Source organism: Mustela nivalis (assembly GCF_964662115.1).
Source record: "Mustela nivalis genome assembly, chromosome: 6".
NCBI classification, from domain to species: Eukaryota; Metazoa; Chordata; class Mammalia; order Carnivora; family Mustelidae; genus Mustela; species Mustela nivalis.
Window position 1 is genome coordinate 151,518,688 of NC_139025.1, and position 12,286 is coordinate 151,530,973.

Genomic DNA, 12,286 nt, shown 5'->3' on the forward strand with positions numbered 1-12,286 from the left:
ACAAGTAGGCAGAGAGGCAGGCAGAGAGAGAGAAAGGAGGAAGCAGTCTCCCCGCCGAGCAGAGAGCCCGATGCGGGACTCGATCCCAGGACCCTGAGATCATGACCTGAGCCGAAGGCAGCGGCTTTACCCACTGAGCCACCCAGGCGCCCCTAATTTTACATTTTTTTTGTGGCAGGAAGGAACAGTCCTACAGGACTGGCCTCTCACACCCAGTACTCTCTTTCTCCCAAGTCCATCCTTGTCTTGGAAAGAACTTCTGGGTCAGCACCATCACTTAATGAGTAAAAACACTGCTCCAGAATAATATATTTATTTTTGCTCAAATGATTACTAAACACCAATGTTCAGGAGCACCATGCGAGGCATGAGAGGAGGGAGACAAAAGATTATTCCCTGCGGCCAAAGGAGTTTACCATCTCACTGGAGAAACAGAGTTCCAAAGGAGTGAAAGATGGAGGAGTGGGGTGCAGACCCACCCCGGGATTCGGGGATCTGCACTGTGTGGCTGGGACAGACCCCACTCCCCAGTCTGGCTCAGTAATGGTACTTGGGATTGCCCTGCGTGTATCTAGCGCGGCAAGGCCAGCTAGCTCGGCGGGTCACCGCTCTAAAAGGGGAAGTGTGGAGCAGAGACTGGATGTCATGCTGAGTTCCCAGGAGCATGACTTAAGGACAGGGACACTCCATTTCTGGCCCTGGCTTTTCCTTGCCCCGGTCTCCTTGCTTCTCATCCCCCTCCCTGGCGTTTACACCTCTCTGCATTCTTGTCACTGCTCAGCCCTGGCGTACAGATATAGCTCTTATCACCTCCCCATAATAACCATTCCCTCTGTGACCCCCTTCCTCTCCTCTGGCTCACAGACGTAGAAATTCATGGGAACACACGGGAGCTGGTATTGAGTGCTTCTTCACTTCAATGCTCGAAGGAACCTTATTTGGTAGGTTTCTCTCTCATTTTATAACTGAAACAGGCTCAGAGGTTGAGTCGCTTGCCCAGATGTCACACTTGAATCAGCCTTCAGGTCGGCTTGGAATACTCTCTCAGGTTCCCAAAGTCATGCAGGGTGGATGCTATTTCCCTAAACCACACCCACTCCTGTTTTATCATCACAAGTGTAAACATCGAGCTGGTTTAGATTTCTTAGGGGAGAAAGGGAGCAGGCACTGAATTTAGAGTTTGCCCTCACTTCTGCAGGGGATCCTGGGACTGGGGGTTCTGTTCTGACCAGTCAGGCCTGCGTTCACAGCTCCAAGACTGACCTCAGGTGCCCCCAGCGGGATCATTTTATCTGTCAGGCAAACACAGCAAGCAAGGCCCTCTAGGGACCCTAAAGAAGCAGGGTAGCAGCTCCACGGCCGCCAGGAAACGTGTGCCTGGAATGAGAAGCATTAGGCCCAGCAGAGAGGGTGGCTGGCTCAAGACAGCACTTCCAGACTCAATGTCTCCAGGAGTGTGCCAGGCTCTGAGTTTACAGTGAGACCTCAGCTGTCCACTGCCTGTTCTCCAAGTGTACTGTGATGGCAAGGGAAGTCTAAGGGCCTCCATCCCACTGGGAAGACTGACAGTGAGTCCTGTGGGGTCCCCCAGGGAAGCTCTCCAGCGTTCACACTGGGCCCTTCTCAGGTTTCTACAGCCTTCAAGGATAGTCACGGGAAACCTACACAGGCTTCACAAGACAATCCTAGAGATGATGAAGGGGGAAAAGATACACGGCAACTCCTGTTACAACCAACACCAACAAAACATCTGAACTACACCATGGTTTTTAATCAAAGATTGCTTGAAATAAAGGACATGTGTGTTACTGTTTGCTACATTTTCATCAAACTGGAATCAGTTTTAAGTAACATCTTTTCACAAGTACTTTCATGCATGCTCCTTTGATCACCAACACTATTTTGATGTAGTAACAACTAGCATTATGCCTATTTCACAGATAAGTTAATTCAAGTACAAAGCAAGTTAGTTGCAGAGAAACTATACAAATGGAGGAAACCAGAATGAACTTGATGGACATGAAAGGTGCAGAGGAGAAGAGAGGAAGCGAAAGCAGAAATTTAAATTAGACATACATGAGTCTGGTAAAAAGGAATGATAACAAATGCAGAGCTTCTCAGGAAAGGATGGTATAAAATCACTCCCCCGGCAAACCTTTGAGCACAGATCTCCACCCGTATGGTTTGGGAGGATGAAGAGAAACAGGTCTTGCTCTTGAGTTTCAGAATGGGAAAGGACTGGACAATCAGGACAACAGCAGAATCTTCAAGAAGAGAGTCAGAGATATAGGATACAACTTCCCAGAGTCAGAAGGAACACAAAAGAATTAGTTAGAAAATCAGAACATTCACCATTAGTCAGGAAATGTACCAGAAACGGAAACTGCCAAAACACAAAATATTTTTTTAAGGCAATGTTAAAAAAGAGAGAGAAAACACCTACATATAACAGGAAAGTAAGGACAATTGCACCAGTGGCTAAGGGAGCTAAGCAGCCACTTCTCCGCTCAATGGCCCAGGTGCTCAAGGAACTTAAAAAACCCAAGAAAGGGATAAGCCCCAGGCCCAGCATTCATAATTATGTGGGTGGGACAGTCATGTATTTCAGGGGGGACATTCAATAACTCAAATTAATACTCTCTAAACTCCAAAGAGGTTTCAAATCTGCCCGAGAATCTATTTCTAACAGATTTGCTAATCTGAGTGAGTCCACAAAAGAACCACCTAAAGTCTCTAAAGAGTTCCCAAGGGTCATGGCATTTATGCCAAATGAAAGAGTCTCATTAGATATTATAAAGGTACAAGGATTGGGTTATGACGCCCAACATTGTGACATGAAAAAAGACTTGGGAGTTGTGGCTGTGCCTTTCACGGGCCAAGAGATCTTGGGCAAATCTCTTAACTTGTGGTTTCTTTTTTGTAAAATGGAGTTTATTTTGAAGACTCAGTAAGAGAAAATAAAAATCTGTCATGAATTCAAAAGCACTTAGCGAAGCATGTGGCAAATACTAAGTATTCGATGTTATGAGCTGGGTCCCAGGAAATGCAAAGCCTACTTTCAATCGAAAGCCCATTACCGGGGGAAGAAAAGGCTCCCTGGACAGCCGCTAAAGCTGTGGTGTTGATACAACACTCAACAAAATACCTATCACACTGGGAGTTGCTGGACAGACTAAAGGGCCAGCAGATCTGCCTCAACTTTTGACCAATTCAAGAAACAAATTCTGGTCTTCTTCCACTTAAGTAAGTTGTCAGGCTGACTGCTTTGATCAAGGCTCATGCTAGTGATTTACTTCCTTGTCTGACATAAAGCCCGAGTACAAATTCTTTTAACTAGCCTCCTTGATGTAAAGGGGGAATCCAGATTTCCAATCTAAAGAAACTGGCCAATTAAAGTAAGGGTGCTAGAGAAATGATTTTTTAAAAAATATTTAATTTATTGGGGTGCCTGGATGGCTAAGTGGGTTAAGCCTCTGCCTTCAGCTTGGGTCATGATCTCAGGATCCTGGGATCAAGCCTTGCATGGGGTTCTCTGCTCAGTGGGGAGCCTGCTCCCCCCACCCCAGCCGCCTGCCTCTCTGCCTACTGGTGATCCCTCTCTCTGTCAAATAAATAAACTCTTTAAAAAAATTAATTTATTTATTTGACAGAGAGAGAGCGCGCATGAGCAGGGGAAGCAGCAGAGGGAGAGGGAGAAGCAGGCTCCTGCTGAGTAGACAGCCCAACATGGGGCTCGATCCCAGTACCCAGGGCCAGGGATCATGACCTGAGCCGAAGGCAGACACTTAACTGAGCCACCCAGGTGCTAGTAGAGAAATGATTCCTAACCAGGCCAACACAACATTTACTGTTCAAAAAGAGACACTTCTGAAAGTAAACAGGGCACTAAAATTAATGAACACGTGGAACTGATCTCCAGCAGGCTCAGACTGGCCGGCTGCAGAGAAAAAGGCGTCCGGTCACCCCAGCAAAGGGAACCACAGACCTTTTTTCTGCATTCCGGGGATGGCTATGAGCCATGGAATATTTGACAGGGGTGAATGTAGGGCTCGTAAGTGACTAAATATGGTGGGAAAATGAGAAAATCGAAGGGACTACTCCTTCAAAGAAGAGGTGCAATAGGCAGGGTCCATTGACAGGTACTGTCATGAGCGTCAGTTGAAAGAGGGGACAATCAAGTAGAAGTGTCCGGAGAGAACAGAGAGACAGAGACGGAGTGAGGACCGGTATTTGCGAACAACTCACAGAGACTTACTCGCTGGGAGTGAGGACAGTGGAAGAGTCAGAGCCCAGAGACGACGCGATGATCAAATTCCCACGTGCAGTTTTATCGGTCCTCATTCTCCTCCATCTCCGGCACTCACAGTGACACTCCCAACTTCCCACTGGCCCAGCCAAATCTCAGCGTAGGATTCCATTCCACACCAAATCGAACATCTCTGGCATGTCTTACATTCCCTAAGAGCTTTTAAAACACATTACATTTACTAATAAAAAGTTGCCCAGCTGTTAAGTCTTAGGTTTTAGCACTAAACTGGACAATATAAAAACTGACAGCATAAAACCTCTCTCCCAAAATAATCTTTATTTTTGGCTAAGAGAGAAATTAAAATATTTCTGAGTAATTTGATTACTTCTCAGAAAAATTTAGCTGTTGCTTCCAATGACAGCATCCAGCAAAGGAGGAAAACCAAAACTGGGTGTGAAAATATGCAAATGAGGAAAATATTTCATACATTCATACAATGTTTCAAGTGTATAAGGAGGAGAAATGTGGACAGCTGAGGATACAAGTACTGGTCAGGAAAGCTAGAATCACAAAGACCCCCAGGATCCCAACACCGGGCAGCGAAGCACACGACTTCTCCGGACAAGCCCCAGAAAGCTTGCTGCAAAAGCAGAGCGAGGATGGTTAGGCCAAGCGGTTAGCCCTACCCTCTGCAGGTGATTAGGAGGGAAAACATGGAGAGAGTAGCAATTTTCTGCCATTCTATGCACGGGGTTTGCTTCCACACTCCGTGGCTCTGAGAAAATCTTAGTATAGTACTAGCCTCACAGGCAGGCTCAAAGAAGCACTTGTTAGCCTAATGGGCCAAGTTCCTTACTCGGCTGAGGTCATTCAGAGCCCACATCCAGAATTTAAAGCCTAAAGCCTAGTTAAGGGATGTCGGATGGCACTATTCTCTGCGTGGGAGAGCTTCGTAAGATTAACTGTTCTTAGCTGTAAACTGCCTCCATTTTTTAATGCTGATTCCATTAGCGTTCAAGTGTGGACCGATTTCCACTTCAGCTGATTTCACTCAGCTGAACAAATAACAGAAGCTGCTCATTTAGCCCAACACAGAAAATCTGCTTACTTTCACGTTTCACACTAAGTACAAGAAGAGAACAAAAAGAATCCTGAGTATTTTGTACTTAAAACACACTGGCTTACCCTACACTGGCCCTTTCCCTAACTGCCTCAATATGAGAGGAAGAAAGACGCAGCTGGGTTTTGCATTTACTACTTTAAACTTTTCCTCCTCCAAGTCTGCACAAGAGAAAAGTGAAGTCAGGCACTTAAGAGAACAGGCTTTGGCAAATGAGTTTTTAAAAGAGCAAGTAGCTCGCTCGCCTTCTAGCACCTTCCTCCTGCTTCCTCCATATGCTGAAAACCACTGCCATCGTGTAGAAAGGACTGAGAGTGTCTCAAGTGCAGAAAAGGAGAAAAGCCTTTACAGCACAGTGAGGTTTTCTGAACCTTTCAGCAACACTAACTGCGTTTCTACACATCTCAGGTGCACCCTGGCAAAGAATCCATTTTATGGCTAAGAGATTTCCTATGAATGCCAACAGCCATTTCTGCTCCACAAAAACAAAAACAGACCAACAAAAAACAGTTGTTAGTATGAGGACAACGTTCTTAGCTGAAGGACTGCACACATCAAAGCCTTTATCTCCCCCCAAGGGTGCTAAGAACCAGCAGAAGGCAAAGCTTTCCCGACAAACACAAGTCAGGGATAAGGGGTTCGATATGCAAAGTCTTTTATTTAAAATTTGAAAAGTTAAGACTCACGACCACCTCCGTATATGCTATTCCCATCTTATACGGAGGAATGATGGTTCCAAACTCGCACAGAGCTGCGTTTTCCATTTCCAGAACTCTGTAGGCACTTTAGAGGTGAAGCTTGGCTTCAAAATACAAACACTGGGGGCTTTGGCTCAACCTTTTAATATAAAAAATTCACTGATGTACAAAAATGTGAAAGGGTGACAATGACAACATATGAAATCCTGTGATTGAGAGTCCCCTCGAGTGCACGCCGTGGTGCCCGTGCACCTGCCCACATGGGCCCTGGCGTGGAAACAGAAACTAATGCAAACGTTGCTACCCAGAAGCGCCGACAGGTGCGAGCTGCACTCCACCGATCACAGCCCAGTATCTACGCCAAACATTCAGGAACGAAAAGTACAGCATCTTCCAGGAACAGCGACGCAGGCGTCTTACTCACGGTGGACCAGCACAAATAAACCCAGCAAGAAGAGTACTGCATACTAGAAAACAAACACAGAACGCAGGTCAGGGAAGCTTTTCCAAGTGTCCAAGTCCTCAGAGTTCAGGCATGAGCTGGTCTTGTGACCGTGACCAATTACTAAACTAACCGATCCGTCTGTAACCCATGTGACAGTTTCCAAAAGGAAGCAAAGTAGCGCATGTTTAATGAACCGTATAGTGTAGGCTCTTACCTTAAATTTCGGATAGTCATTCATGAGGATCGTCACAATCCCAATATAAGGAACAAATCTAAACAGACAAGCAAACAGAAAATGGGTCATCACAGAACTCCCCTGTAGCCAGTCTCATTTACCGAACAGTCTCAGTGTCTTCCAGCGGAAACTGATTTGCAGTCTACCGAGTCCACTTGTGCAGACTCTCCTATTAGGTCCTTTCAACCACTCATGTGACAGGGAAGTTAGGAATATCACCATTGTACAGATGAGGAAACAGATGCTCGTGCCCAAGGTACATGGTTTCGGTGCAGGAGGACCAGTACCAGACCTAAGGTCTCGGGTCTCCAGATGGGGACTCTCAGGCTACACGCAGATTCAGTGCTCGTGGCTGGGTTTGTTGTCATAACCTTCCAGGAGTGGGCAATGTAGCTGGGGCAACAAGGCAAACACAGCCCGATCATTACAAGGTACTTCATGTTAAGCGTCTAAGAAGTGAGCATAAGAGCTCCATATAGTACTTAAGATTTCGCTACCCTCTCATTTCTTAGCCGCCTGTAATCTGGCTCGGACTCTCCTGATCCCAAACTTCCGGAACACTTTAATCGCTGCAGGCAGTAGACCAGTCTCGCCTCCTGTCTTCCTGTTCATCTCTGCAGAATTTGACTTTGAGGACCATGAACTTCCCCTGATATCCCTTCCCTCCTTGGTTTCTCGAACAGCCCACGAATCTATTTTTCCACCTACCTCTTGGCTGCTATCTCTTTGTGTTTTTCACTAGCTCTTTCTTTCTCCTTGCCCCTAAAGTTTATCCCCTTAAACTCGAAAAAGATAAAACCATCCGTTAAATAATCCCATACACCAGATATATTTCCTTTGGAGTCTTTATCACATTTTTTTAAATCACATTTTTAAAAATTGCGTAATTGGTTGCAAAACTAGCTGCACAGTGCCTGTCCTTCTGACTCGACTCTAAGCTCCATAAGGGCAAAGACGACGCCAGTCTTGCTCCCACTGTATCCTCAAGGCTTGGTGTAACCCTGCACACGGCAGACCTCTGGTAAACACTGCCTGACAGAATGTCTGGATGTCCAGGCCTCTTCTCTTCCTTTCCCTTGGAGATCTCATTTACTCCTGCATTTCACTTCTCCCGCCCAACAGAAAACACTCCTCGACCTTGCAAGAATTCAGGGGGGAAAGGAAAGCTTAGCAGGGTACCGGCACTGTGGGAGGAAGTGACAGTTAGCAAATGCACAACTTCCTCCTTTCTCCTCCTCTTTTCCTGCTGGATTCTAGAACAGGCCCAATGATGCTGACCTAGAGCCTGTCCTAGAGGAGGGAGGTCAGGCTGAGGTGAAGACGGAACTTCGCATATTTTAAAATAGCCCAGATATTTCTATTCAGGGCATCCACAACCTGTGCACCATCGTCCCAAAGGTGCACAAACAGAAATCACCTCCCACATAACACCTCCATCATCAAAGCCTTAGGCAAGCTTGAAAAACAGAAATTTTGTCTTTGGTGCACTTCCTTCCTTTGAAGAACTCCTCTTCCTTCCTGTTTCCTGTCCTCACCCCGTCTTGCCCCTCTCCCTTCTGGCAGCATTACCAGACCATCCCCTCCCCGCCACCAACCACCTCTCTGCATCCCCAGACTTCCATTCCGTAAGCTGATGTTTCCTAAAACCAGGCCTCCTTTGTCAGAATCACTCGGAGAGCCTGTTACAAATGCAGATTGCTGTATCTTCCTCACATTTACCGAGTCAGCGCATCTGTGGAAGTGGGGCCCAAATAATGCTTCTGCACACGACAGCACCAGCAGCTCAGTTCTAGCTGGGGGATGCCTGCAGCAGGCACGTGGTGACAAATAATATGCCCTCCTAGGACCCATGCTTTGGTTTCAACCCCTGGAACCTCCAAGAGCTGCAAAATGATAGTCCCTACATGATGGCAGAGCTAAGCTCTAGGAGGGTAGAAGGGGGCTTTCTGTGTTTTTAAACACGTATTTTTTCTTTGTAATACAAAAACTTAGTTGTCTCACTTATGAGATCTTCATAAAAGCAGTAGCTTTCAATGATCGTTAAGTCATCTAATTTAAGAAGGTGAAGGCAGATGCCTCACGGTAAGATGCAAACTAAAAGCTATAAAAGTATCTGTGATTTCAACTAAAACACTATCAGGCTGCTGATTCTGGTCTGATGATCAACCAGCAGCCACTCTCACAGAGAGAGAATTTTTGCTGTTCCCTCCACGCAGTACCCGTGCCCCGGGAACCTTGAGCTCCCTTGTGACCACACAGCCTGGTCATGAGTTACCCATGGAGACCTTTTCCCTTCTAAGCTTGGTTTTCCCTCGCCCCACTATAAGAGAAATGGAAGCAGCTGGGTCTTTAGGAGGAATATAAGCGAATAATAGGACAGGCAGTCCAAAGTCAAAGAAGAGATTTAATGATTTGTCTCACTGTTTCCCTCCTCGGACAGAGACAGCAAAAGGCTGCTTATCAAGTACATGCCGCTGCCATCATTATCACCTTCAATTCAAATCAGCTGCACTTTTTTCCTACTCTGCTTGGAGAAAGTCTGCTAAAGGCAAGTTGACAATAAGCAGAAGAAGGTTTAAAAGAAGTCAAACACGCCACCCACAAAGGCAGCTCCAACAGCAGCCCGGGCCCAGTCAACATCTAGAAGGCCGAGTGTGGAGGAACACATGCCCCTGGGGCGGTGCTGGTGAGGAAGGGGCCTCTGCGGGAAGAACGACCTGCTGATGTTGGGAGAAAATAATTTGGTCAGATATCGAAGGGGCCTCTATCTGGGAAGCCTGGACCCCGGGGAGCTGACTGGAAAAGGATCATTGTTTCTACCCCAGAATAATCGGTTTCAAGGTAAGTAAAAGGTACATTTTAAAAGCCTCATCCGTAAAACTGGTCTTAGCCCCCAGAGAGCTCAATGACTCTACTTCTGCCTTCTCCTGCACGCCTCTCCTCCTGGTCAATAGACTCTGTTCCCAGCCTCCGGCCTGTCTCTCTCTCTCTCTCTCCTCCTGCTCTTTTCTGTCACTAACAGCTCCTCCTGTGTTTTCAACCTTCTCAACGGAGAAAGAATCACCTCTTCTTCAATACGTAGCTGGTTCAGTATTAGTTTCACTTTCTAACACTGTTTTTATTACACACTGCGACATGAACAAACGTCGAGGACAAGATGCCAGGTGAAAGAAGCCAGATGTAAATTAAGACCACATGTTGTGAGATTCCATTTAGATAACATGTCTAGAGACAGAAAGGAGATGATGAGTGGCTGCCAGGGACTACAGGGAAAGGGGATGGGGAGCGACTGCAAATGAGTATGGAGTTTTCCTTTTGGGGTGTGGACGTGCTCTGAAATTAGTGCTGACAGCTGGGTAACCTTGTGGATATAATAAAACCCACTCAACTGTACACTTTTAAATGGTGAATTTTATCTCCTAATATATGTGCATTTTATCTCAATAAACTTGTTTTAGCTTGTTTTTACTTAGGGCCTTAGGCCTCAGTGTAAAATTTTTTAGTTTGCAACTGTTTGAAAAAAATCTGTTTTGACTGTGTGAAGACACTGGTACCACAGTCACAGACCAGTCTGCAGAAAAGCTGTCCTCAAGGCTTGGGTACAGGCTGACTTGGAATTACCAGTTTGTGCTTTATACACACATCTCCGCCAAACGCAGTGCTGTGCCCGCTATGTGTCCAGGTAAGTGGCAGTATGATCGACGCAGAGCTGCCCAGGTAAGAACCAGCGCTCCTGCTAGATGGCTATGGGTGCCCCAGACGTTTCTACTTCATGGGAAGTTACTTAACTCAGACAGTACCAGGCCACTGCCTTTTTTTTTTTTTTTTAATAACTAAAAGCCACAAAAAGACCTATATTTTCAATGTTGGGATTTTATTTTTGTAAAGATTTTATTTTTAAGTAATCTCTACACCTAATGTGGAGCTCCAACTCACCCCACTGAGACTGAGCCAGCCAGGTGCCCCTCAATGCTGGAATATTAGAAATAATATTGTATGTATTTTGAGATTAAAAAAAAAAATTCTTCAGAAAGACAAGTTACTTGAGTGAAAGTCTGGCTCCTCTACCCATGATGCATCTTCTACCCAAACAGGGGGCCAGAGTGAGTGGACTGAACTGGATTAAATACCTAAGAATCAAGATCCACATAAAGGGATACTCTGTTATACTGGTTATGGTATAAATAAAACATACTTTAAAATTTAACAAAAGCCTTAAAGTATGCATAGGTTTCACCCAGTAATTCATTTCTGTGAATTTACTAAAGAAATGATTACTGGGCAGAGGCAGTGAGATGTTAAGATGTTCATTATAACATTATTCACATACACACATACACACACAGAAACAGTCAAAGCATCTACCAATAAGAGACCAGCTAAATAAAAATATGGTCTATCCATTCCATGGACTAGCATACAGCTATGAAAATGATGATATGGAGATATGTCTTTTGATTTGTAAAAATACTGAAAACTTTGGGGATAAAAAAGTGTTATAAACAGCATGACTATCTCTCCTCACACATAAAATGTCTTTATGTATAGATACATACATACGTTATCTGCATCCTTTACATAAAGACCAAAAGAAACTAAACCAAAAAGTTAAAATACTTACAGAGGGGGAGGGGAAAGAGAGCTGTGACTTTGCCTTAAAAAAAAAAAAAGATTTTGGGGCGCCTGGGTGGCTCAGTGGGTTAAAGCCTCTGCCTTCAGCTCAGGTCATGATCCCAGGGTCCTGGGCTCGAGCCCTGAAACGGGCTCGCTGCTTTCTCCTCTCTATCTGCCTGCCTCTCTGCCTACTTATAGTCCGTCAAATAAATCTTTTTTTTTTTCAGTATCTTATTGTATTTACTTATTTGACAGAGAGAGAGAGGAGGAAGCAGGCTCCCTGCCGAGCAGAGAGCCCAATGTGGGACTCGACCCCAGGACCCTGAGATCATGACCTGAGCCGAAGGTAGAGGCTTAACTCACTGAGCCACCCAGGCACCCAATAAATAAAATCTTAAAAAAAAAAAAAAGATTTATTTTAGAGAGAGAGAGAAACTCAAGCCTACTCCCTGCTGAGCTCAGAGACTGACACAGGGCTCAATCCCATGAGCCGAGCTGAAACCAAACCAGATGCCCTCTGACTTTACTTTTAGATGACTGTTATTTATGTTTCTACGTGAATCTGTACATTACAATTAAAAGAAAAACAAAAAGACTCAACGAGACTGACAAGTCTGAATAATCACATTAGCAGCATGTTGGGAACTGTGGGAGATGGGAACATCATTTCTCAGAAGCACTGATGATCTGGTTTGTATTATAAAAGTGTGCCTGGGGCACCTGGCTGGCTCAGTCGATGGAGTACGTGACTCTTGATCTCAGGGTTGTAAGCTTGAGCCCCGTGTTGGGTGTAGACATTACTTAAAAATAAATTTAAAAAGTACGTTTAGCTCCAACACGAGAGGTATGCACACAAAAGAAAAGACAAAAGACACCGGTGCTTGTTCTGATCCTACCTCTCTGGCCCCAAACCAGCATCTCTCAT

The 12,286-nt window shown here is 45.3% G+C and overlaps 1 protein-coding gene across 2 annotated transcripts in view; it reads right to left on the minus strand.

Moving 5' to 3' along the window:
• Positions 1-6,007: 6,007 nt before the first annotated feature.
• SEC11A (SEC11 homolog A, signal peptidase complex subunit) overlaps positions 6,008-12,286 on the minus strand; it is a 41,605-nt gene continuing 35,326 nt past the window's right edge. For both annotated transcript variants that reach the window (XM_082736193.1, XM_082736194.1), the window contains 2 exons: positions 6,727-6,784; positions 6,008-6,534 (listed from right to left, as the gene is read on the minus strand). In XM_082736193.1, coding sequence (XP_082592319.1) covers positions 6,484-6,534; positions 6,727-6,784 — 109 coding nt within the window. In that variant the 3' untranslated portion in view covers positions 6,008-6,483. The remainder of the gene's footprint in view (positions 6,535-6,726; positions 6,785-12,286) is intronic.